The 27249-nt window shown below is 35.2% G+C and overlaps 1 protein-coding gene across 5 annotated transcripts in view; it reads left to right on the top strand.

Annotated features, from left to right (window-relative positions):
- Positions 1 to 27249, top strand: part of Tent2 (terminal nucleotidyltransferase 2) — a 53076-nt gene that overhangs the window by 23440 nt on the left and 2387 nt on the right. For all 5 annotated transcript variants that reach the window (XM_021662625.2, XM_021662623.2, XM_021662624.2 and 2 more), the window contains 6 exons: positions 2767 to 2843; positions 3120 to 3248; positions 10901 to 10944; positions 17572 to 17708; positions 22713 to 22804; positions 27053 to 27132. In XM_021662625.2, coding sequence (XP_021518300.1) covers positions 2767 to 2843; positions 3120 to 3248; positions 10901 to 10944; positions 17572 to 17708; positions 22713 to 22804; positions 27053 to 27132 — 559 coding nt within the window. The remainder of the gene's footprint in view (positions 1 to 2766; positions 2844 to 3119; positions 3249 to 10900; positions 10945 to 17571; positions 17709 to 22712; positions 22805 to 27052; positions 27133 to 27249) is intronic.

Genomic DNA, 27249 nt, shown 5'->3' with positions numbered 1-27249 from the left:
TATTCTGCAGGGGTCGGAGTTCATAAAGTTAGCTGCATCAAATCAGGAATTCATTATCAGGAATTATAAAATTATCTATTCATCTAAACAGCATTGTTTCATGAAAGTACATCTTCATATTGATACTGCTGGAAATTTGCCTAACAGAATGGGCAAATACCCAGGAAACAATAGGCACTGAGGGTCTCTCCATGCCCTGCCAATATATGAGGAGTACAGCAATATCAAGCATGAAAAGGCATATCAGCAGCAAAAAGCTATCCGTAGACAAATTCCCTGAAGTCCATGCCTCTTCAGAGTATAGCCATTGTCAGCTGTGCAAAAAAAACCAGTGGGCTGCCTTCAGGAAGCTTACTTGCTTGCTAAAGTTCACCCTACATGGCCTGTGCCAATAAAACAAACTATATTTCATTTAAAGAAAGATGTATAGCATATAGGGAATAAGAAAAAGCTGTAAAAACACTGAATTTCAATTTTTTAATTTTTCTTTATGTTTTCCTAGTTCTGATTTCTTAAGACTATTGTAATAGAAGGTATTACATAATATTTGAATTTAAGAATGTAAATGGTATAATCATGTGTTGTAATCATGACATTGGGAGTTGGAGGCAGCAGGATGATGAGTTCAAGTACAGGAAGGGCTAATAAATGAGTATCTTAAAACAAACAGGCAAGCAGAAATAAGAAAAGTTAAGTGTAGATTGATTGTATAATTTATTGAAAAGATTCATAAACTGTTTTCTAAACATAGGATTATAATATAGCAAGTTTTTCTTGGTGTTTACAGGGATATAGCATTTGCATATACAGAATTGAACTTTCTTATTTTACATTTAAGAGTTGTTTTCTTACAAAAATTTACTTCTGCCTTTATGTATTGTTCAAGGTGTGGCAAAAATTTGGAGCTAGTTTAATACCTATGTTTCCACCTGAGGTTGAATAAAGTGAGATTCTACCTTCTTGTTATAACTCTCATACTGCAGAAAAATAACCTTTTTCATAATTTAGTTAGTAAGTTTTCACTGTTTAAAATGGTCTTAAAACTTAATTTTCTAGTAGTTTGTAAGTGTGAGAAGCCTGTGATTTGTCTTGTGGAAGAAACATCATAGGTAGATATTTAATTTCATATTTTTAGAAATTTATTTTTCTTCTAGTGCTGGAGAATGTTCATTTAGGGCATTAGGTATGCAGGCAAGTAATCTACCACTGACATATTTCTCCAGTCCCTTTGAAAAGACTGAATTCACCGGGTCTCTACTTACATGTTTTCTTATGTATTGAGTTATGCAGGCAATATATAAATTGGTTCTGGTGTTTCTTTAGCCAGCATAAAGACGGTGACTGTTGTCACCTTAAGTTTCCCAAAGCTTTGTATATCTCAGCAGCTCTAGCATTACTACTCATTTATTATGAGCAGAAGTGAGGGGACGTTTGTCAGATGTTTTGTTTTTTTTTGTTTGTTTGTTTTTTTGTTGTTTTTTGGCTCTCCACGCAGGAAAATCGTAAGGTAAATTTCAGATTTTATAATAACATAGAAAGGAATTGTTTTAATTAGTTAATTGTTGACTAATTTATTTTGAGATAAGATCTTGCACATCGCTCAGACTGACCCCAAGTTCTCACTTCTGTCTTAGCTTCACATTTGCTAGTTTAGAGGCATGCATTATCCAAATCTTATTTTTGATAGTGTTTAAAAAAGGTGAGGGGCATTTGTTTAGTGTGTATGTATGTGCATGGTTCATGTTTGGCACACTATGGTGTATATGCAGAGGTCAGTTCTCAGTTCTCTTCTTTCATCATGTGGATCCTGAGATATTGATCTCATCTTGTCAGTCCTAGTAGCAAGCATTATTCTCACTGAATCATCTTGCCTATCCTTTTGATAGCCATTTCATAGAACAATGTAGTGTTAAAAGAAACTAGACCCAGTAGAATATATAAGTGGAACTAATTTATATGAAGTACTTTTTCCTTGTTGGTAGATTTTAACAGTAATTGCCCAATTTTCTAAGTTGTGAGTTGAGAATCTTTGTTTCAAAGAAGCATTGGTGATGTTTTGAGTAATGTGTTTCTTCCAGATCATCAGTACCTGCATCTGACATAGGATTTTCCAGCCATTTTAGAGGGAATGTGATGTATAGATATTTTTTTAAAACTTGAATTATATTTGGCTTCTTATTTTTATTGTTGAAATAGGTAAACCTATGTTTTGAGAAGATATAACTTAGTGAGATGGTTTACATCAGAATGTTTTGGTCATAGGATTTTGTTTATCTAGAAAAGGTTACAAGATTTTAAAACTTCACTTTGAATAATTAGAGACATCAGTATATTATGGGTCTTTTAAATAGTGATCTTATATTTTTAATATACATCAAAATACTTTAAGTGACATACTATATCTACTCTTATATATATTCTATATACACATATATTATTGTATATACTATGTAGTATATATATTGTGTATACTCTAGCATATGTAGTGTTGCTACTTCATAACTAATTTTGCTGCTGTTATGAATGGTAATGTAAATATCTATCTAGTGTAGTATATGTAGCATATAGTATATTATGTATACTATGTATATATTCTTACTTTGGTGACATCAAACTTCATTGACTCCCTTTAAAAACACAGTCTATGGCTTTTAGTCCATGTTGCATCAGTGGATAGATTGCAGTCAGTTTAATTAATAGAAAGAGTGGTTACTTGTACTTGTTTTAAAAGTGTGTGTGTGTTTTTTTTTTTTTTTCTTTAAATAGTTGTGTGGAATTCGACTTAAATGTAAACAATACTGTTGGAATTAGAAACACATTCCTTCTCAGAACTTATGCATACCGTAAGTTTTTGTCTTGTTTTAAATAACCATCAGCCTTTTTTTGTTGTATTCTTTATGACCTTTCAACTATGTTACAATAAATATCAGTACTCCATTACTTGTATTTAGTTAAACTGAATTTTGTTTTTGGATAATATGTTACTATAGTAAAGTTATATGCTACTGTACTTTATATAGAGGAAAGCAGTGTTTCTCTCTGGGGTAGAATCAGGAAATTATATATATTTTCAAAGAAACCGTGATATTATCCTTTTTAAGTGTCAATTTTACTTGCAGTTGAAAATCGAGTTCGTCCATTAGTGCTGGTGATTAAGAAGTGGGCAAGTCACCATGAGATAAATGATGCCAGTCGTGGCACTTTAAGCAGCTATAGTCTTGTATTGATGGTTTTGCACTATTTACAAAGTAAGTATTATGGTAGTTTTTCACTTTTTAAAACTGAAATTCAGACAAACCTCATTGTAGTATCTTTTTTGCTTATTTCCAATTTGCATTATTTTAAAAAATTCTTTTTCTAAGGCCTGTATAACTTTTTATCCTGTTTTGTTGCCTTAAGCTAATACTTTAGAAATTTTATTCTCTGGAAAACATTGTGAAAAAATTTCAATGTGCTTTTGTCTTTTCACAGTTTTCTTATATGCAATTTTTATTTGAAGAAGTTTCATTATTGTTGCTTCCACTGTCTTGCAACAGATGAGTGCTCAGAAAGACTGTTAACAGCTCTGAGGGGAAAAGTAGCATAGCAGTTGGAAGCCAAGAAATACCAACTACAAAGTCACACCACACAACAAACCTCACACAACAGATTTATTGGTATAAATACAGAATGTGGCTGCATCCGCTTGGAAGCAAAGAACTTAGTGAGGGGCAGGTTTTATATAGAGTTGATTGGAGGTGGACTTTTTCAGGTGGCCTGGGATTGGTAGGATTTTGTGACCTGATCTTGGGCTTTTACTCTGTAGGGCAGTGCTTGGCCACTGGGTCTCAAGGACCCTTAGATCTCACTGTTATGGCCATTAGAGTGTTTTTTTAGGTGGAGTCTGGCAGTTGGAGGTCCTCAGGGGCGGGTCCTGGCCACTCATGCCCTTGGGAGGCTTACAAGATAGAAATTAAATGATACTCTTGTTGGGTAAGAAGCTTATAATCATTCCTCTTTGGCTCCTTCTCTTCAACTGGGTTTTATATTTGCTTGGCTATTCTGTCAGACATGAGGATCACCTGTCTGAGACATCTGTCACCCTGTGCTTGCCAGGTTGTTTGGATAATGTGACTGGCTGCCCTCTCTTCACATGTTCCTTCATGTGTATCCCTTTTTAGAATGGCAAAATAGGAGAGGATGGCTTTTCTTGAGAGGACCATTCTTGGCTTCAGGATATGCAGAAAGTTCTCTGGTCATCCAATGAACCTATAAATCAGCTCTCAAATTCCACATTGGCCTCAGATTTTAATTTGTTTATGAGGTCATTTTGATAAAGCCATAAATTTGTTCTGTGCTTAGTGGCAAATTATAAGTGAGCACTTGTAATTTTTGCCCTTTTATAATGTAGCTGTAAGAACTTAGAGTAGTGAAAGTTCCCTAGAAACACAGTGCAGACTGATGAACTCTAGATGGATCCTTTACTTTTGTGTTTAATGTTTTGTATACAACATGTCCAATAAATAACATATTGTACATATTTTACTCAGCTAAATGCTAAGAGAAGTTAAAGAGAAAACTAAAGATTCATAGTTTTCTCAACTAGGAATTTGTGATGTTTCATTATTGAGTAGCATACTTTATTATAAATAACTTCATTAACAACCTGTGGTGGTACATTCCTAACACTTGTGAGGCATAGGAAAGAAGAAGATTGTAAATCAGGGATTTATAGCCAGAACCTGTCTCAAACAAAACAAAACAAAAACAAAAACAAGCCAATAAAACCAAAGCATTATTAATAACTGTTACAGCTGCTGGATTACTAACAGAATATTCCTTTTTCCAGCATACTATGAGTTCTTGTGTGAGGTGAGTTGCTAATAGGTCACTATCAGTATCATATGGTCTTAACTATTTATTCCAGTCTACACTGGAGTAATTTTAAAAAGGTTTTATTGTATTGTTTAGGGCTTTCTGCATTTAGATTCTGCAAAAGATAACAAAATTCATGTACTTTGAATCTAATATTTTGTTTTTTCCCGAGAGATTTATCCTAAGGCCGTGATCAACAGATTTATATATAAAACTATTTCTAGTATTTATTGAACTAATAAGAATCTGAGCTTTCAAGAATGGAATAATTAATTATGCTGTATCATAATAGGAACACTATATAGTAGCACAATCATGTTTTTAAGATTTTTTTAAAGATACAGAAATACTCTTGACATACTGCTGTATTCAACATAATTCCAGTATTTTGATCTAAGAATAATCATATGTGTGCAAATACTGAGAAGGCATGTGTCAAAATTTTGTCAAATTTTTAATAGAAAATTGGATCTTTAATCTTAATATTTTACTATACATTAGCTATTTTCTATATTATGCAGTATAGTCATCTTCATTTGAATATAGGAATCAAATTTTTTTAAAGTTATAAAAACACTTAAAATTAATTACACCAGAAAGTCTTGATACTGTCCTCTTGTTAAAGGGTCTTAAGCTAGTCATAATATATTATTGCTGATTTGTCTTGGTTATATGTTGACTTGATGATTGGTTTATGCTTTTAAAATGATTTGGATTGTGATATATATTGCTTTAATCCACTCTACATATCATTATCACTAACAATTTTTTCTAATTTTCTAGTTGTATTATTTCTTAAATAAGTTTTTAGGGACTGCTGTCATTTTTATTAAAAATTGAAACAATTTCATATATATTATATAGAACAATACAGTAATCATAGTATCATCCAATACTGAATCATTTTAATTTTGGGTAGTAATTAAAAATATATTTGATTGTTAAATATGCATGATGTATATCTGATTCATGCCTTGTCCTGCATCTTTACTGTTCTCCATTTTACATTTTTAATTTGGCTGACTACTTGAGAAGAAAAGTACTTTAGGCAGAGGTGCTTTAAGGTGGTTTGTAAAACAAATTGAAAATTCATCAAGAAGTAATGTTTTGCAGAAAAATGAAGTTGTTTTAAGATTTTGTTTCTCACCGAAGTGGTTCCTGTTTAATGACACTGTTACCAGCTCTTTCTAGGTAAAGCCAGTTATATAATACGTAACTCTATTGGCCAATAGCTAATCCACCACTGTGCCCCTGACTCAAATGATGCGATTGGTAATTGTTTTCTTTGTCGTTATCTCTTAGTGGGAGGGAAGATAGCTTGCAAGAGACTGAGGGTTGATTTGAGCAATTGAACCTCTAGCACAGAGAACTGGTTTTTCTGATATTGGTCATTTTATTTCATCTCTTTCGCCTTCGTGTGCTTACCTATAATATAAGTTGTTGAACAAATGACTATGATTTGACTTTCTATATGGTTTAAAACATTGTTTGCCATGAAGGAAACTTGTCTGTATGTTGAAAGATTAAAAAGAACATAGTGTTTCTTATGATATATGTTAGTACTCAGTATCAGACTATACATGTTTCAATAAATGATCAAAGCTTAAGAGGAAAAATACTGAGAACAGATTCTAAAGACAATCTAAGAGTAAGCGTTACTGAGGTAAAATTATCATTTGGATAAAAATAAGAATTAATATAACGATCAGCTAGCATATTTCTGGGAAACAACTTCCCAACATCCACTTTTAAATTGTTCTGCATTTTTATAATTACTAACTACTTAGTATTATTGATGATAATATTCTTTGGCTGTTAAAAAGTTTTTATAAATTATTATGGAATGTTTATGGTCTATGTTTGTAGGAATTTTACCAGTAAGTCCTTATCAAGGCTTTGTCTAATAGTAATATATTGAAATAATGAAGTTTTGTTTATGTTTAGTTTGCTCTTGAAAGAGAAATTTAAAACCCAGAATTCTTAAATAAAAATGAATTATATATAATGATTTTTTTTTTCTGAGTTTAGGTTGTTTTTGAATAAGATACATGTTTCCTAAGCTAGTAGACTCTTTGAGGCTATTATCATAATAGTGCTTATCAGTACCTGTTATGAGTGCTTAAGTACCTGTAAACTTATTGTGTCTTTAATTCCTTAAATTAAAAAATCTTTAAAGTTGTAAGGCAAAGAATGATTCATAATTGATGAATGATACCTGTCATAGTTACTTTTCTGTTGTGTGATAAAAACACCATGACTAAGACAACTTATAAAGGAAAATGTTTATTTGGGTTTATAATTTCAGAAGTTTACAGAGTTCTTGATGGTGGAGCAAAGGCTTGGTGGCAGGAACAACTGAGAACTCAATCCATAAGCATGAAGCATGTAGCACTGTGCATAGTAGGAGGCATAGTGGCACTAAAACCTGAGAGCCCACCTGCAGTGATGCACATCTACCAATAAGGCCACACAACCTAATTTTTCCCAACTACTTAAAAATAGGAGTCTTTGGGCACCATTCTCATTTAAATCACCACATTTCATTCCCTGGCTTTCACAGGCTTGTGGTAGGCATAGTCATAATGTAAAATGCATTTAGTCCAACTCCAAAATTACCCAGTCTTCTCCAGTTTCAGCACTGTTAAAATATTAAGTCTCTCTTGGACTCCAGGCAATCTCTTATTGCACTCCCTCTTTACTTTAAAAAGCAAATTATATACTTTTCAACATACAGTGACACAGAGTATACATTCCAAAAGGGAGGAATAGGGACATAGTGAGGAAATACTGGACCAAAGCAAGGCTAAAACCCAGCAGGCCAAACTCTAAATCCTGTAGCTGTGTCTTGTGTCAAAGGGCTTAGATGCCTTTGCCCTTCCAGCTTTTCTGCCTGAAACTTCCCCTCATGTGTGCGTGCACACACACGTACTTGCTTGTTCGCTCTTGCTTGCTTGTTTGTTATCTTCCTCATGTGCAGCTCTCCTTGGCAGATGTCTCTTGATTCTGTTATCTTTAATATTTTGGGGTCTCCATTGCAATCCAGGCTTCACTTTCGAAAGTTTCATGAATGATTTCTCCCTATCTCCATGCAAGGACTTCTTGGACACACCTGGCTTCAGCGGGTCAACTTAACTGCAGCAGCCTCCTTACTCATGCATCCTTTCTGATTCTGAAGTTAGAACTGTGTGGACAATGTTGCCAAGTTTGACTGTCTGCTTGGAATGGAGCCAGGCTCCTTTGAATCACTTTTGCATAAGTTTTCTTTTGTTCCTTTTTAGGAACTGGAAACTCCTTAGGCCTTTCTTTTTTATAAGTTGTAAGCTTAGCTAGGTAGGGTTCTTGCCCTAAGGTCACCCTTCCCTTTATTTTGTTCCATATCAAGACTGTCTTTAATTTTCTCATCTGATTCTGTATAGCCTTGGCTCCAACATTAACTTTCTTGGTACTATTTTCTCCTTCAGTATATTTTCTGTTACTTTTTGTTCCATATACTCTTTTTCATTATAGACCTGTATAAGAGTGATTATTAATAACCATATCACAAAGTCACTATTAGGCTGTTTTGAAATCTTCTCTGCCAAAGAAATCAGTCTGTTACTTTTCTGATTAGCCTCAGGAGAATTCTTAGGACAAGAAAAAGTAGCCACATTCTTTGCCAAATCACAAAAATGGTCCATAGCCTAGTTGCTAATGTTATTCCAGTGTGAAACCTCTTGAACTGGGCTCTCAAAGTCAGCCTAATTCTCAGCACTAATGTCTTCCAAGATTCTACTAGGGTGGTCCATTAAGATGTACTTAGAACGTTAAATTGCTTTTCTGTTTCTAATTTTCAAAGTCTTCCACTTCCATTCCATTCCTCCAGAAAAACCATATGATCAAGTCCCATCAATAGCTCACTCCCTGGTACCAACTTCTGTTTTATTTACTTGTCTGTGACTGTGACCAAAGACCATGACCGTAAGTTATAAGGTAACTTGTGAAAGAAAGCAATTAATTGGGCTTATGGTTTCAGAGGTTTAGAGTTCATGAGAGTGGAGCAGAAGCATGGCAGCAGGAACAGCTGAGAGCTCACATCTTGATCCATAAGCAGCCCACCTGGGACACATCTTCACAAACAAGGGCACACCTCCTAACCCTTCCCAAACACTCCCAACAACTGGGGCATGAGTTCACTCAAGCTCCCGGAATATCTTCTAAAACCTGCTTAGTTTGTAAAGGCTCTTTTGTTCTTTGAATGCCTCTAAGCCCAGTGGTTGGTATTTTTTCTCCCCTGTTACTCCAAATCATGGTTTTAGAATTGATAAAATTCTCTGTAAGTTTTTTATTTTGTCTTTATCTTTTGTTTTATAGTTTAATTCACAAAGTATGTAATTGCATAACATTTTAATTTTAAGTAAATTATTTAATTTTAAGTAAACTAATTCCTGGTAAGAAATTCACAGTTTTACTTTCATAATGTAGTGAAATTTATTAAAAAGCCATTAAAAGGTTTGTAAAAATATTGAGGCATGTAGAATTAAAGTGTCTGGGTTTGGGTTTACATGGAAGGTCTTGTAGAATGGTAAATGTCTAAATGCCTCTGGGGAGAGCAAATATGACTGTGTGTGCATATATCATTGCTCATAAGGGCGATTTTGGTAAGTAGCCAATTAACTATTTCTCTTACTTCTCTTTATAGTAGTACCATTCATACTCTGCACATGGTCATATTGCAAAATTTTATTTTACTGTTGTTTTCATGTTAAGACCGAAGCATATAAAAGGGAAATATAAATGTATCATCCTACTCAACATTATATTTTGGAAATGACAGTTGGAGGCTTGTATAAGTTGGTCATAGTGCAAATTACTTGTTTGTAAATGTAGTGCAGAGATTATTTAAAAATTTTTGCTAAGCAGCAAAATATTGGGTATTCTTTGTTACTGAGCTTTAGTTACATATAGTATAGTCCTTTTTCTTAAGTGCAAACTTTATTATTTGCTACTGTATTTGGTGTCTAATATGAAAGACATCTTGAAATTAAAGTAGTTGTATTTTCTTATCCTCCACATATTTTAGAGTTATGTGAATAACAGAACAGGTATCTTGTCTTTTATGGCACATTTATAATAATGTGAGATTATTATGTACACATTTAATGAGATTGGGTTTGCTTTAAAAATCATTGAATTGTGACTTTCGTAGCCACGTAGCCCTGATGGTACTTTCCTAGCATGCGTGAAGCTGTAGGCTTTATTCCCAGCGCTCTAGAACATGGGTGTGGTAGTGCACTTCTCTTCTAGCACTGGGGAGGTGGAGGCCTGGATACCCAAAATTCAAGCTCATTCTCGCCTAAATAGTGAGTTTGAGGCCAGCCTGGTTTTTGTGAGACACTGACTAAATGAAAGAAACGGAAGAAAAAATTTAAAAGAGGGTAACAGGATAATGATTCCCTTATGATATATTTTACTGTATTGCTAGGATGGCTATGCAGATCTCCTGATTTAGATTTCTGGTTCTTTTTGAGGTGTTCTTTAAGCAGTGTTATGAAGTTGAATGTTTTGATTTTTTAAAATAGCTCTGTTTTCTTGTAATTCTGGTATTGCTTGTTAATAGAAATCAAATAATGAAGGGACAGTAATGATAACAGTGTTCTCTAATGATATAGGAACATTAAACTGGTTTAGGAACACTGAACTGTTAAATTATATGTTTTGATAGTCATGTTCATGTTACTGTCCTTTCAAAATCTGTAGAATTCTGTCTTGCCTATTTTGTTTGTGTTCGTTTAATTGAATGGCTTGTATACCTTTAATGGTCGACTCCTATTCTAAAACCTTGTAGAAAACATTGATTTATATAGGAAGGTACATCGTTCATTATCAAAACCTTAAATTATCAATTTAGATGACCTAAAAATTTAGGAGCTATATTCCATTAAATACATGAAAAATTGAATTTTAGAATCAACCCTTGTGGTCTCATACCTGGGATGTAGCTGACAAAATTTTGCATTGTAATTTGAATCATGTGAATCACAGAAGCTTTAAACTTTTTTTTTTATAGCCCTACCTGAACCCATCCTTCCATCCCTCCAAAAAATTTACCCAGTAAGTGTTTCTTATAAATTATTATAATATGTATTATGTCAATTATATATGGAATTATTATATGCAGTATTAATGTGAATATAAAGGTTATAAAGCTAAATACATAATAACATTTTTACTGAAGCAGTGGCCTCTCAAACATTTCAATATCTTGTTCACTTTTTCAGAATGATCTGGTACTTTTTAATTATTGGTATATAATCTGGTCAGTTATGTTGATGTTTGAATTATTCTTGCATGATATGCATGATTATCACTAATATGGATCACATATACTCAGTTTGTTAGGGCTGGGCCATACTCCAGCTTTCTTTATACATTTTATATAATTTTACAGCATTTGTGTTTAGGTAGTACTTCAGAAAATTTTCATTTTAGGGTATTCATATTTTGAAAAAGAGGAAAATGAAGCTGAACAATTGGATAATCTTTTCACATTTCACACCATTTTGTTAAGCAGTAAGTAACTGTAGTATCTTGTTTGCATAATATTAAGAGTTCTGGCCAGGCAGCGGTGGAACTCACCTTTAATCCCAGTATTGAGAGGCAGATTTCTGTGAGTTTGTGGCCAGCCTGGTCTATAGCTAGGTCTAAGACAGCTAAGGCTACACAGAGAAACCATTTTGAAACAAACAAACAATTCTGATGAAACTAATAGAAAATAAAGTGTGCCTCCTTGCAGAAATTTAGTATGTACTGTTTCCTTTGAGAGGAACCCAGTTGAAGTAATGTGCATAGTCATGATTCATAAGAATTTTGAAGCTTTTATCAGTGTTCTCATATTTTTTTCTCGACAATTTTTCTTCACTCTTGTCATCATTGCTCATGATTTGTTTTAAAGTTTTAGTTTAGCTGGTTCTTTAGAATGTTTCGTCAACCTGAGACCATATAATGTTGGCTTGTTTCACATGTGTTATGTTACATATTTCATACATACAAGAGGTTTTTTTTTTTTTTTTTAAGCTTAATTGGTATATTACAAAGGAGAGTATTCTATTCAGCTTGTATGCTTGGTTTCCAAACAAGCTGTTTACCGTTGCACACAAAGTACAAATATGCTTGAGGTGCAGCAGCAGTTTAGTTGAATCTATGATAAGTAAGCTAAAATGGTAATCCGTGTTTTTGAATATTTCTTGTCATGGTGCACACCTGTGGGGTGCTGCCTAATAAACGTTTCACAAATAGTATAGTGGGGTCTTCCAGTATTCTTTGGGGCTAGAACAGGCTATGATAAAAACCTTTGACATCTGCCTGTTTGCTTTTTTAAAACAAATTTTTGCTATTAGGAAGAATTATTCTAGTGGGCTTTTAATATAGTTAGGAGTCAGTCTTTTGCTCTTAAATATGAAAAATGAAAATATCAAGTGTACAACAAAGTAGCTTATTTTAACATTTTGCCATTTTTAAAATAGCAATAGTTTCTTTTTACTTTAATATACTTTAGGGCATATACAAATTTGAGCATTCCCACCATTTCTCAGGAACAGCAGGAAGGTCCAGTTACATGAATTTAATTGTTTTGTGATGGCTAAGAACAGCAGTCAGCACCAGACTTGAATAGTTAGACACAACACAAGCATCCTTCAAAATGAAATGTCATACTAGCAAGACAGGTAAACCAGCTTAACAAGTGGCACTGTGTGGGAAGTGACTTCTTTGTTATTAAATGTTTTCCTTCTTCACAAATATCTTCTACTTTAGCTCATACTGAATGGCCTAAAATAATGTCTATAAGTTTATTTCATTTTTTTTCTCTAAGGCCCAGTTTTTGAAGGAAAAATAGTGACATATTTCAGTATTCAAAGGATCCAGTACTTAAATCTAAAAGACTCTTAGTTGGTATAGTGGCACATAGCTGTGATCCAGTACTTGAGAGACTGAGCTAGGTGAATTATGAATTTGAGATTAGCCTGAGCTATAGTGCAAGATTCTACCTAAAAAAAAAGAAAAGAAAACCAAAAATCTTTTACTGTATATTGAAAGTACATCTATGGAAATCTCACTTGAAATCCTGTGCTATGTCAAATCCTTTGTATTAAAAAATAGGGGAACATCAATTTAGTGTCCTGTTCTTGGGAGTAGAAGAGGCAGTAAAAACCCTATTTTTTTTTTTTTACTTCTGTGTAAAAGAAGTAAACTGATTGACTTTTCCCTCATAACAGAGTCCTAATTTCAATCACATTCACTTCTTATGGTTCTATACTCTGTCCTTCTTGTGCTAATGATCCTGTTTCTATTAATGTGATGGATAAATAAATTTAATATTAAATAACATTAACTTACTCCCACAGCCTTAAATGATACTAAGTGTACTTAGTAGGGAAGGGACAGAGAGTCAAGAGGAAGCAAGTTGAGCCACACTAAAACAAAATAAAAAAACTACCACCAGTAACAAAAAACTAATTGTAGAATCCCCTAGATTAGGAATGGCCTAGGTTGCCATCTTAACAATTTAAACCACACAGTTATATTTGCTGTAAGATTGATGTTTATGTTTGTAAGAACTTATTTCCTCCTCTTATGTAGGATTTGTTCTATATGAAATCTAGTTACTGTTCAGAACATTTTTCAATGGTAGAGCAAGCAAATCATCTTGTTTCTTACTAATAATACCCATCACTTACTGAGTACAAAACTTTGTACAAAATTTATTTAATCCCAAACAAACAGACTTGTAAGATTGATGCCCATTTCAATGATGGAAAATAATTTATCAAACCATATATAGTTGCAAGTAGATGATCCAGAAACCAGCATTTTCCCAATATTGTGTTTCCTAAGGGAAGATTAATGTAGCATTCACTAATTGGACTTGCATGCTGCATTTTATTTTATTTGTAAAACATAGCAGATTCTTAATTTGGAAATGACCTAAAAGTTTACAATAACAAAAATTATTATTTTCCAATGGGAAAAATTTTTCCTATTTTTCAAAAATCATAACAACAACAATATATATATTGCATCATTGCAATATATATATATTGTTGTTGTTATGATTGTTGTTGTTATATATATATATATATATATATATATATATATATATAGCCTTAGAGCACTGCACCTCTTACATAGCCCAGCTTGGCATTGACTTAATTTGTTTTTAGGATGTGCCACCAAGGGCAGCCTTTTTACTTGAGTTCTAAGGACTGAGTTCATGTCCTCAAGCTATTGCCTCAGTACCTGAAGTAGAATCATTTTGGAAATAGGTACTTGTAATACTGAATGTGACAGAAAAAGGGTGAGAGACTGTAAACATAATGTTACCTCCAAAAGCTCTATGATCCAAGGGTTGCTAACTGTTACTACTTTAACTTAAGAAAGAGCAGTCTGCCAAGTATGGTGGTACACGCCTTTAATCCCAGCACTCAGGGGGACAAAGGCAGGTGGATTTCTGTGAGTTTGAGGCCACCTTGGTCTACAAAATGCGTCAAGGACAGCCAAGGCTACATAAAGAAACCTTGTCTCAAACAAAAACATATATATATATATATATATATATATATATATATACATATATATATATATAGAGAGAGAGAGAGAGATAGCAGCTTAAGTGTTTTGTTCAGATGATAAAGTATCTCAAGTTATTGAGGCAGTTACAAAGGGACTGTCAGATATTTCTCATGGTTTTTCCTTTGAACTATTTTAAGTTGGCATTGATGAAAGAGAAGTGGGAAATTTATCTAAAGTCAACCCTTATATATTATTTGGAAAATAATGAATCAAGTTTACAGTGATCTATGGTATGAGCCACTGTCAGTAAAAAGCTTCCAGTGCAAGAGCTGTTTAACAGGCATGTTTCTTTTTAGTTGACAAACATTAATTGTACCTACCACCTTTCTTAATTTGACCGTTATTGTGTTTGTTTTGTCAGAAAATACATGTTTTTCAGTTCTAAATAATAATAATAATAATAATAATAATAATAATAATAATAATAATAATAAAATTCTAAATAATATTCAGTTCTAAATAATACGTCCACTTTTTTACTTTTAAAGGTAATGACAAAGTGGGGTAGAAATGATGCATTTGCTCGTTATTCTCCTTGAGGTTCTATTATAAAATAGAACGGCTTTCTGTCTCTCCACATTTCCATCTTTGCCTAGACAGGAGTTAGTGTGAGTTTACTGATGTAGCACTCTACTGTTATAAGTGAAAAGCTCAACTGACCTCTAGGTGCATTAGCTTTATCAGTTGTGAATACAATATAGATTTTGACTTTTCCTGGAGAGACACAACACACATCTGTGTACTCTGATAGTGAGCCCATCACAGGACAAAGTACATGTACCATTGAAATTCAAATGGGTTTTGTTGGGTTACATACAGGGGTAGATGAGGAGTTACTGTTGGCATTACTTTTTAAACTGTTTTATTTATGCTTATATCTCTTTCTCCCGTCTTCACCCCAATTCCTCCTAACACCCTGATTATTGCTATTTAATCTTTTCTTAATAAAAGGACGTTTTTTCCTCATTACATTTTTAGGACAGAAAAGAAGTTAGTGGGGAGAGGGGTCGAAGTTCTCTTAGGCTACTTCCTGCTGATTAAGGTTGTCAGATTCCTTGGGGAAAGTCCAGTCTTCATTTCAGGATATCTCAGACTTCAAACTGTATCAAAAGCAACCAGGAACACAAGCAGCCTTCTTCTTTCTCAGAGCTCCCACTTTCTCTCTGAGCCCTGGCATTTATTCCCTGTCCAGTGTCTTCAGATACAAGTTATCTGCAGCTGGCAAAGAGCTCCTTCTCAAAGCATACATGAGGCAAATAGTTTGCTGCTGTGCACAGTCTGAATCAATTCTATATCCTACACCTGGGATCAAAACAAAACCATATTTACATCCACAGCAGGTTACTCACAGAAACAGAAATGACTCAAAAGACAGCTGCCCCACCAAAATACACCCCAAAGCTGGAAGTTAGTGCACACTGCACAGCCTGCAGGCAGCTCAACAGTTGGAGTGGCCTTTCTAGATGGCTAAGTTGTTCTGAACCTCTTCTGGAGAGTTCAGTTTCTCTCTTTTTCTTTCAGGCTGCTTGGCTGGTTTCACAGTCCGCTTAGTGTGGCTTGTCTGAGAGTGATTCACTGTCATTTTTGCTGTTTATTCTTGGGAAGGGAGGGCTCTGATGAATCTGGTTGATCTCAGATACTTCCTGAAGCTATTTTGAGGCATTTTACTTTCTGTCTTACACTTCCCTGCAAGCTGGGATGTACGTTTCAATCTTGTTGGAAACTGCTACACAATAATTGTTAAACATTAGTGATGGAAATACAGTTAATAAGACAAGGGAACATTTTGGTTTTTGTTCCTTTGTTTTTATTGATTTATCCCCCCCCCCCCCCAAGACTGCAGTAGTACATTGTCCAGTTTCTTTGTGCTGACATATAGGTATTTAGATAAAACCTGTTTTTGTTTGTATTGTTTTTAAACTTGTAATTTAGCTGTCAACAATTGAAGTGGTACCTTCATACCTAAGGTGGATAATATTTTTTAGAGTTAAGACTGTTATTCTAGTTGTCATTGTGCTACTGTTATCCCTTTAACCCCCTTTAAAAATACATTTCAACTTGAATGGCAATGAAAATTTTTTTAAAAAAAATTCTTGATGGTACTGTGCAAATTACTTTATAATGTCTTTCGGGGGACTGGTAATGTAATTTTTACAAGAGTAACTTCCTACTATGCACAAGGCCCTGGTTTGGACCCCCAACACCACATTCAAAAAGTAGTAGTGGTGGTATATCCTTTTAATTTCACCCCTTGGGTCATAGAGGCAGAAGGAATGGAAATTCCTCAGCTACATACTAAGTTTGAGGCCAGTCTGGGCTAAAGAGCCTGCATTTAAAAAACAAAAATCTTTATGAATATATATATAACTTGAAAATCACTCTGTTTATTTAGTATATTTCAGATCTAGAACTTGCTCCTAATAGAGGAAAGATCAGATAAGAAAACAAATACTTTAGAACAGAAAGTGCCCATAAATGGTTATTTAGACCTAGATCACACACAGCTAATAACTCCTTTGTAAATAGCTATGATGAAAGTTTGCAGAATGTTTTTTGTTTGTATGTATTCTGTCTTTCCTTGTCATCATCTTCAAGTTCAGCTCACATGAAACATCTATCTTTATATTTCCCCTTAAAATAAAAAGCAAAATCAAACTGTTTTGAAAGTTTTAAAAAACTATACTATTCATATACTAAATCTTTTGTTGCCTTTGAGAAAAATGTAAAGTGGCAGTTGGAGAAAGCTGTTGCTTTGTGCTTGATATCTCCTTCATACATAAAGTACAACCCGTCATTGTAGAAGTAATTAAAGAGATATGAGTATATGTCATTGAGGAGAATCATGGTATTAATAATGAAATGTGACTTAAGCTGAAATTTTTTGCTACCCTAATGGTACACTCAAGCCAAGTACTAGAATATTTTAGTTTTTCATGTACTTTCTGTCCTACTCCAGGTACTGTTGAGCTCTTTAGTGAAAAAAAGTCTTCAAATATCTAAATTGCCAGCACAAAGAAAACTTTTGTTTTCAAAGATCCTAGATAAAGACTGATAAAGTTCTCAGAATATGTTTTAAATGGCTTTGTGTATTTTCCCTTTTTCTTTGAACAGGAATCTTTTAGTACTTCTGTACAGCTGCACCTTGTACACCATGCTCCATGTAGTGTTCCTCCTTACCTCTCAAAGAATGAATCAAGTCTTGGGGACCTCTTACTGGGCTTTCTTAAATATTATGCTACAGAATTTGAGTAAGTAAAACTTTAAATTGTGTTTGTTTTTTTATATGTAGGTGAATGCTCTAGATGTAGTCAGAAGCTGTATTTGTTAATTTTAGTGCTTTAAGTAGTTTCATGAGATATAGCAGCTAACAGTTAATAGCAACTAATTTCCTATTCTTTGCTAATAAGACATTCATAGTTTAATAAGCCTTGTTTTAAGATGTATTTCTTTTCTATATGTGTATGCTTGGTGTAGGTTTATACATGTGTGAGTGCAGTGCTCATGGTGTCCAGAAGAGGGAGCCGGATCCCCTGAAGGTGGAGTTACCTATAGTTGTGCGCTGTCTGGTGTGGATGTTGAGTACTAATTTGGTTCCTCTTGAAGAACAGCACATGCTCTTAATCTCTGAGCCATTTCTTCAGCCTTGATATACTCAAGTTTTGTTTTATTTCACTTATGATTCTATTTTATGTTACGGACTCTTTACTAGGGCCTAGGTGGAGCTTATGTTTTACTTCGCCGAAGTTGGTGTGTAGAACATCTGTTTTCTAGGAATTTAAAATTTATAGGTTAAAAAAAAAACACAAATACAGCCAAGACAAACTTGGAATTTTTAAAATAATTGGTATGTTAATAAATATTTGTATTAGGGTGAAATGCAAATAAAATGCATCTTTTATTTTCTTCTTAGATTGGAGTTCAGTAATTAAACATGAAACAAAATATATAATCAGACTGAGCAGAACTTCTTTGAGGAGTTCTTAGTCCAGGTAGAGTAAGGCTGGTGGTTTGAAGTACTGCTGATCAGTCTATAATGTGAAGGAAGAGAGAGAATCCTTTGTAGTTATACAGGGAGCCACAGTGACTTTAGTATAACATGTTGAAGTGCTTGGAGAGGGAGTAATAGCACTAATAAATAGCTTTTAGTAGGTAGGAAAGGTCTTCTAAGCACAGTGGATCTGTTACCTATTCAGTTTCTATAATCACCATATGAAGTTGTTCTGTCTAGTGAGTCAACAGAGAAGGGTCAATAAGAGATAGAAAGCAGTATATATAGCTAGTACGGATAATGATTTAAGATAATTTGACAACAAAATTCACATTTAACTACAATGATTTTGACAGCATTGGAACTGCCTTTTTTTTCTGTAATAGAGGTAAATTATAAATCTGACTTGTATTTGAAACATAGGACATGAAAGAAGAAAATACAATTCACAATCTTGAATTTCTGTGCCTCTTTAATTTGTAGTCATGTCCTTAGCACCTAGCCCAGTGCTAGATAGTGAAATGCTTGCTACAGTTTTGATGCAGAGGGTGAGATTGTGAGTTTCTGGATGTGGATCAGAGATTCTTAAAATAATTTAGAAGTTACTGAATGAAGTTAAAGAAAGGAGTCAGAGAAATGCTAGAAGAAAGCCGAGGAAGAACAGAATTAAAATAATCCAGATTAGCCACAGGTAGTGGCACACTCCTTTAATCTCGGCCTTCATGAGGAAGAAGCTGCCAAATCTCACGTTCGAGGACAGCCTGGTCTTCAAGAGTGAGTTTCAGGACAGCCTGGGCAACACAGAGAAACCCTGTTTAAACAGAACAAAACAAATTAAATAGTGAAATAGTCCAGAGTAAAAATTGTCAGGCAGCTATGATGAGAAAGGAGGCATCATTGACAAAAGATGTAAAACCATGAAACATGAGACATAAACAGATTTTAAAGGTATAATGGTTATTCTAAATTTACCTGCAAATAGGTATTGTTTATAGTGTTCCTAGTATCCAATATATGCTAAGTGATTGCTGTGTGTTTCGTTTAATAGTTGCAATCATTTGCCAAGTTTTGAGAATTTGATGTATACAAACATCAATAACAATACAGTAGTGGGAGAACTGGGATTCAAATTGAAGTCTACTCCAAATACACTGCTTACGGGTGGAGAAAAGGAGAGAAAAGAGAGACAGACAGAGACAGAGAGAAGAGAAGGTAGGCAGTCTACTGTCAACACACTGTCTGTAGGTGGAGAGAGAAGGCAGGAAGTCCAGGGATTGATTTGGATACCTTCCTCTTTTGTCCTCTACCTTTTCCTTTGAAAATAAATATTCTCTCCCTGAGTCTTGAACTCACTGATTTAGCTAAAGTGTCTACCCAACAGTCCCTAGGGGCCTTCTTGTCTCTGCCTCCACAGGACTGTGATTACAGGCAGGTGCTACAACCTGGCTTTAAAACATTTTTTAAAATTATATCTTATTTATTTACTTTATTATTGTGTGTTGTGGGAGTGAGGGGTGCACATGTGCCATGGAACATGTTGAAGTCAAAGGACCCCCTGTGGGATAAGTTCTCTCACTCCACCATGTGAGCCCTCTGGATAGAACTTGGTGTGGTGACAGCTGTCTGTCTACTGAGTCATCTCCGCTTGCTCAGGCCTGACTTTTACATACTCGCTGGGCATCTGAACTCAGGTCCTTAAACATGGGTGGCAAGCACTTAACTCATTGACCCATCTCCCTAGCTCCAGCCCCAAGTGGGGAGGTGAGAGGACAGCTTGTGGGAGTTGGTTCCCTTTTTCCACCATGTGGGTCCAATGGATAAAACTCAGGTCGTCAGGCTTGGTGGCAGATGTATTTACATGCTGAGCCATTTCACTAAGTCCAAATCCACCTTGTTTCTTAACAGTATTTATTGTTACATAAGTTAGGTATTTGGGAGTGTTAAGGGAAAAGATTCAAAGAAGAAAAATGTATTTCTTCTGTGTGTAGGTTCTTTGTCGGACTGGCACAAGAAGGTAGATGGAAAAGCTTTTTTCTATTATATTAATAGAAAGTAGCTTACTGGGTCAAATGATGCTAGCTGTGATGTTAGTTTTAGGAAAGAGATTTTAAGAATTCCTCATACAGTATTTTTGCCAAGTATATTATTTTATACAAAGTAATTTCATATAGTTGACTGTAGGGAACTCAGCCAAGAATATGATCAAAGTAATGAATTAGGTACCATTTAAAAGAATTCTGGCAACTGCTAAAATGTTCTGTAAGGATTTCTTCTGAATTGTAGTCAGTTAAAAGTATTCTCTTTACTTGAAAGACAAAAACATGGTCTGCTAAGGCATGTTTGAATATATATAATACATTTTGCAGTAGTTTTATATGATCATTTTTAAAGTACTGATCTTTTTTTTAAGCAGGGTGTGGTAGCACATGTCTGTAGTGATGGAATGGTGGAGTCTGAAGCTAGAGTTGTTTAAGTCTAGAAGTTAAGGGTCAGTCTCTGAAATATAGCTACAGTCTCTTAAAACAAACAAACAAAAAAACCCTATAAAGACGAGTTAGTAAAAGTCTGTTGGTTGTGGTACTGCAAGCTAATATGCTGAAAAGGATGAGGCAGGAGGATCACAAGTTTGAGGACAGCCTGAGCTACAGCCTTTACATATGATGGCAAATATACGTATTTCTAATACACACAAGGTAGAGGCAAGGAGGATCAGAATTTCAAGGATATTCCTGACTATGTAGCAAGTTTGAGACTAGGTTAGGCTTTCTAAGACCTTGTCTCAACAAAACAGAACAAAAACAAAACAAAAAGATCTTGAATGGTATAAACGGAAATGGTGCAAATGTAATATAATTATGTTTGGTTCAATATGTAGTCCTAATTTATTTTTAAAGAAAGGCTTGGAAGCATTTGTAGTAATAGAGCAACATCCTTTTCTATTTGGAACTCGTAGAACTGTAGTTCTTGAGGCATCTATTACAATTTACAGCAAGCAGCAATCACTGTTAGAATGTTTTCACTTGATAATCACTTATAGATGTATATATTTTGTTGTATAGATGTGTACATTAAAGACTTAAGCTCTGTTGACCATGTATTTCCACACTAGTTGCCTTCCTCATACCCACTCCCTGGCCTGGGTTCAAACCCAAGGTCTTGCTTATGCTAGGTGGACACTACCAAAGATCCCTCATCCTTGATCTTTTGAGGCAGTATCTCTCGGTATCCCTGGCTGGCTTTGACTTTGCAATTGGCCTGCCTCTGCCTTCTGAGTGCTGGGGTTATAGGCATATGCATCATCCTATGTTCTGCACAGCTCCTGATCAAAGCAAGAATAGAAAACCATTCTTGGAAGGTACTTTCTAATGATCAAACTTCACAAACAGCAAATTATTTCTTATGCACTTAAAATTGAAAATTATACATATTTCCAGAAACCTTCCATACAGGACCCATAAGTATGCCGTTGGGGGTTTTCTATACATAGAACAATCGTCTTTCTCAGAAATCTAAATGTTTGTAATCTTTTAAAAAACATATAAACTTGTAGATACTATAGAATAGATAATTTTTATTGTTTCACTCAAAATATTTTACTGTTGGATGTCGGTGTAAACTGCTTGTCTAGGATTTATGAAGCCCTAGGTTCTATTTACAGCACTGTGTAAACCCACACTTGTGAGGTGGAGGCAGGAGGATCAGAAGTTCAGGATCCTCAGGTCATAAAATTCAGGGTCAGCTTGGGTTACATGAAATCTTGTCTTAGTAATGTTAACTACTGCTGCTCCTTATATAATAAAATAGAAAACATTAATTTTGTTTTTTTGCTTCTGGTAGCTACTTCCAAAGACTTACCCCAAATTCTATAGCATGTACCTAAAGAAAATTAGGCAGTGTTATCAGTAAAAGAAAATTCCGCAAGATTACCTCACAACTAATGAAAAATTCTTATTGAGGTATTAGCAGTAGGCAGTGTTTATGTGTTTATAACTTGAACTTAAAAGACATTTTGTATTGTTTGCTTGTTAGTAAACCAGTTTCATTATCTAGTATATGCAGAGGAACTAGCTGAACAGTGAAGGAAGTATCTCAGTATCCTGGAAAGTAAATTCTACTTAAATATAAGTAACAAGGGAAATGGAGAATGGACGCTGAGGGTTGGAGGCAGGATTTAGTGTTAGTCGGGGAGTCAGGGTCAACTTTCTACTGATATAATAAAAGAGAAAATAGGAAAGGAGCCAATTCTTTTGTTTTCTCTCTTTAGCTGGAACACTCAGATGATTTCAGTTCGTGAAGCCAAAGCCATCCCAAGGCCTGATGACATTGAATGGAGAAATAAATACATCTGTGTCGAAGGTTGGTTTCTCTTGATCACTATCTGCCATGTCGTTGTCATCACGGTACTACTAATTCTAACTTTTATTTCTGCTAAAGCAATGTGTTTATCATCAGTGTCCCTTTATATAACTACCTTTCCATTTTTAATTTGTAAAAGTATTTAAATTTCCTTAGGTGTGATAAATACTAAATGTGAATTTGAACATTTTAGTTGGTAAGATTTGAACCATTCATGCATTCTTTACACTACAGTTGATTGAAACTGTGTGTGTGTATATATACATACATATATATATATACACACACCACAAAGCTGATTTAACTTTAAAGATAATCTAAAAACAATTCTCTAAAATGAGTTTACATGTAGTTAACATGTAGTTAAATTTTTGGAAACAAAAGAAACTTATTCTGAGTGCTACCACTTTATTTTCAGTCTCCATTTAATCATAGGGAGAAATTAAATTCAAGATCCCAGGCCCTAGGGGAGCTGGGGACTTCCCAATAGCTCAACAGCTTCTGTTGTAAAGAAGCAGGTATCTGAGTCCAGCCATCTCAAACATGTAAGGAGATAGTTGTCTGAGCACAACCATCTCAAGGACTATTTCTCCATCTTGCTGGCAGGGTTAAATTAAGTTCACGCTCCCAGGCCCAGGAACCTACCTACTCCCATCCTAATTGATGGGACCTTCCTTGCTCAGTCTCTTATGTCAAAATATGATTGGACAATGCTACAACCCACTCCGTACCCCCTTGCTTTAAGGTTTCATCCTTTAAATATGTTGCACAACATCCCAAGTCAGCTCTCAAGTCTGTTCTGCCACTCTGATTGATCAGTAGCAGCTTGATTACAATAAATTTTTGTTGCTGTTGAACTTCTTGAGTTCTTTATACATTACTGGATATTAGCCCTCTCTCAGATAAAGGGTTGGTGAAGATTGTTTCCTAATCTGTAGGCAGTTGTTTTGTTCTGATGACAGGGTCTTTTGCTTTACAGAAGCTTTTCACTTTCATGAGGTCCCATTGATTGGTGATCTTAGAGCCTGTGCTGTTGGTGTTCTGTTCAGGAAGTTTCATCTGTGTCGATAAGTTCAAGGCTCTTCCCCACTTTTTCTTCTAACAGATTTAGTGTGTCTAGTTTTATATTGAGGTCTTTGATCCACTTGGACTTTAGTTTTGTGCAGGGTGATAAGTATGGATCTGTTTGCACTTTTTACATGTAGATATCCAGGTAGACCAGCACCATTTGTTGAAGATGCTATATTTTTTCCATTGTATGGTTTTGGCATCTTTGTCAAAAATCTGTTGTCTGTAAATGTGTGGGTTTATTTCAGGATCTTCTATTCTATTCCATCGATCCACCAGTTCGTTCTGTGCCAGTACCATGCAGTTTTTATTACTGTTGCTCTATAGAACAGCTTGACATCAGGGATGGAGATATCTCCAGAAGATCTTTTATTGTAGAGGATTGTTTTAGCAATTCTGGGTTTCTTGTGACTCTACTGTGCAGGGTATCAAAGCAGATGCTGAGACTCATAGCCAAACCTTGGGTATAGTACAGGGAATCTTTTGAAAGAAGGGGGAGATAGAAATACCCGGAGAGGACAGGAGGTCTACAAGGAGAGCAGCAGAACCAAAAAATCTGGACACAGAATATCTGAGATTGATACTCCAACCAAGGACCATGAACCATGGGGTTCATGGAGATAAGAACCCCTGCACAGATGAAGCCCATGGTAGCTCAGTGTCCAAGTGGATTCCCTAGTAATGAGAACAGGGACTGTCTCTGATATAGACTGATTGGCCTGCTCTTTGATCACCTCCCCCTTGGTGGGGTGTAGCCTTACCAGGCCACAGAGGAAGACAGTGCAGCCACTCCTGGTGAGATCTGATAGATTAGTATCAGATGGGAGGGGAGGAAGACCTCCCCTATCAGTGGACTGGGGAAGGGGAATGGGGGGAGAAGAGGAAGGGAGGGTGGGACTGGGAGGGAAAGAGGAAGGGAGCTACAGTTGGGATACAAAGGGAATAAACTGTAATTAATAAAAATTTAAAAAAAACATGTTTTGTCATTTGCATTGACCTGGTGTTTGAATTATGTTGGATTTAATTGACCCCTACAATAGAATACATTCTTGAGACATTTTCTTTGACTCGGTGAGAAACTAATTTCCAGAGTCCCACCTAATATTCTGGGCCCTCAGTTGGGTCTCCAGCAAAAGAGTAAAATGAATGTGTCCCTGACAAAAAGAATAAAATGAATGAATGAAGATTGGAGATTTTTGTAAATCTTTGGTGAAAAAGAATAAAAATGTTAACATTTTTAATAAACATTAGTTTGAGAATTTATTATTATTATGTTGGTTTATCCAGACAGAGTTTCTCTGTGTAGCTCTGGCTGTCAAGGAACTCTCTTTATAGACCAGGCTGGCTTCAAACTTAGAGATCCGCTTGCATCTGCCTCCAGAATGCTGGGATCAAAGGCGTGTGCCACCATGCCACGCCTACTGAGAATATGGTTTGTTTATTTGTTTTTTGTTTGTTTGTTGTTCTTCGAGACGTGGTTTCTCTGTGTAGCCTTGGCTGCCCTCGAATTCACAGAGATATGCCTGCCTCTGCTTCCCAGAATGCTGGGATTAATCTTTGTTTTTTTGTACCCTTTTAAAAGAAATTGTATCTATGAATTTAAATCTGTGGTATTTGGCTTGCTAGTGTTGCACAGTGAGTGTGTATTTTGTTACTTGTGTTCTTTTGAAAAATAAACCTTTTTATAAAGTGCTAATATAGCTTGGCATACATCCTTATTTTACTAAAACCCAGAATCCCAAGAAAAGCTCCACAGTGTGCAGTGAAGTCCTTTTAAACATAGCCTTTCTAAGTAGTACAGAGTACATAAAGGAGACCTGCCAACCTGAGGTTTGTCCCCAGGAACCTTGTGGCTGGAGGAGAGAACCCACTTCCTCAAGTTGTCCTTTGACTGCCACATGTATTCCATGGCATACCTTACCTGCATCTACATATGGGTGTGTGCGCATGCACACACACAGACACAAAATAAACTGGGGGGGGGGACACACACAAAGTCGTTTTTAGAATTATGGGCCTGCTTAGATTATATCAATAAAGTGAACTTTTCTGTCATATTTCTTTGCTTTCTTCAGATTTTCCAGGTTTTTCCTCTTAGCAACTCTTGATTTTTGGCTTTCATTCTTCCCTTTCAGCTTTTAGGCATGCATAAGCCTTTTTGGTTTTTTAAAAAAACTGGATCTGTATGTCCTGTCCACCCACCTTATCTCTTCTGTGTATAGTGGGTAAAGTTATGTAGATACAGAAAATAGCATCTATTGGGCACACAAGAACTTTGTTTCCTCCCTCCCGTCCTCTCTGCTTGCAGCTCTTTCTGTGGCAGATTCCTCACGGAAATTGTCCTTACTGATTTTTCTCTCAACATCCATCCACACCATAATGTGCTGCATTGCATGTTCATTCTCTTTAGTAGTGAACGTCTGTGCCAGTGATTCTCAGCCTGTGGGTTGTGACCCCTTTGAGGTTCACCTAAGACCATCAGGAAACACAGATATTTATGATTCATTACAGTAGCAAAATTACAGTTATGAAGTAGTAACAAAAATAATTTTGTGGTTGGGGGTCACTACAACACGAACTATATTAAAATGTCACAGCATCAAGAAGGTTGAGAACTATTGCTCTACTCAAAGGTTCCTGATCTTTTCCCTCTTGGCCAAGATCAGCTTTTAAATTGAAATTGATTTTAAGTTTACTCCCCTGTAACATGTGGCATTGTGCCTCTCTTAAGTGGAGTACTTCATTCTTGCTATAACTTGATTCTCCTATGGTTGGGCCTTTGACTACACGTGACTGTAGAGATCTAACCCATTCAGTTGTACCCAAATTGACTTATTCTTTCCTTTGACTTGAGTTCCATTTTATCGGACAGCTCACAGCTAGACCAAATTAATGTGTATTTGTGTACATACAAACAGACATATAGTAAAAAGTACTAGGCTACGCCATATAAACATATGTTTTTATAAGTCAAAATTTATGAAAAAAAATAAAAAAAAATTTATGACATACTGGCAATTTCATAGAACTGAACCTAATCTAAAAGTGTTCTAGGGATATAGCTCAGTGCTGCAATACTTGCCTAGCATATATGAGACCCTAGGTTTGATCCCCAGCACTGGGGAAAAAAAATAAAATCATATTGTACTAATTATTTTACCTGTGCATTTTATGATGCAGAACCTTTTGATGGAACTAATACTGCCAGAGCTGTACATGAAAAGCAGAAGTTTGATATGATCAAGGATCAATTTTTAAAGGTAAACAATGTTTCATGTTGACTCTAAAGATGTTAATGGACTAGGGTGCTTTAAAATGAAAAGAGTAAAGTTAGAAGAGTAAAGCTACTAATGTGACAGAAAAGAACTTATGACTTG

Source organism: Meriones unguiculatus, chromosome 2 (assembly GCF_030254825.1).
Source record: "Meriones unguiculatus strain TT.TT164.6M chromosome 2, Bangor_MerUng_6.1, whole genome shotgun sequence".
In the NCBI taxonomy this organism is placed as follows: Eukaryota; Metazoa; Chordata; class Mammalia; order Rodentia; family Muridae; genus Meriones; species Meriones unguiculatus.
Note: the sequence above shows the minus strand (reverse complement) of the source record. Positions and strands in the feature narration are given on the sequence as shown.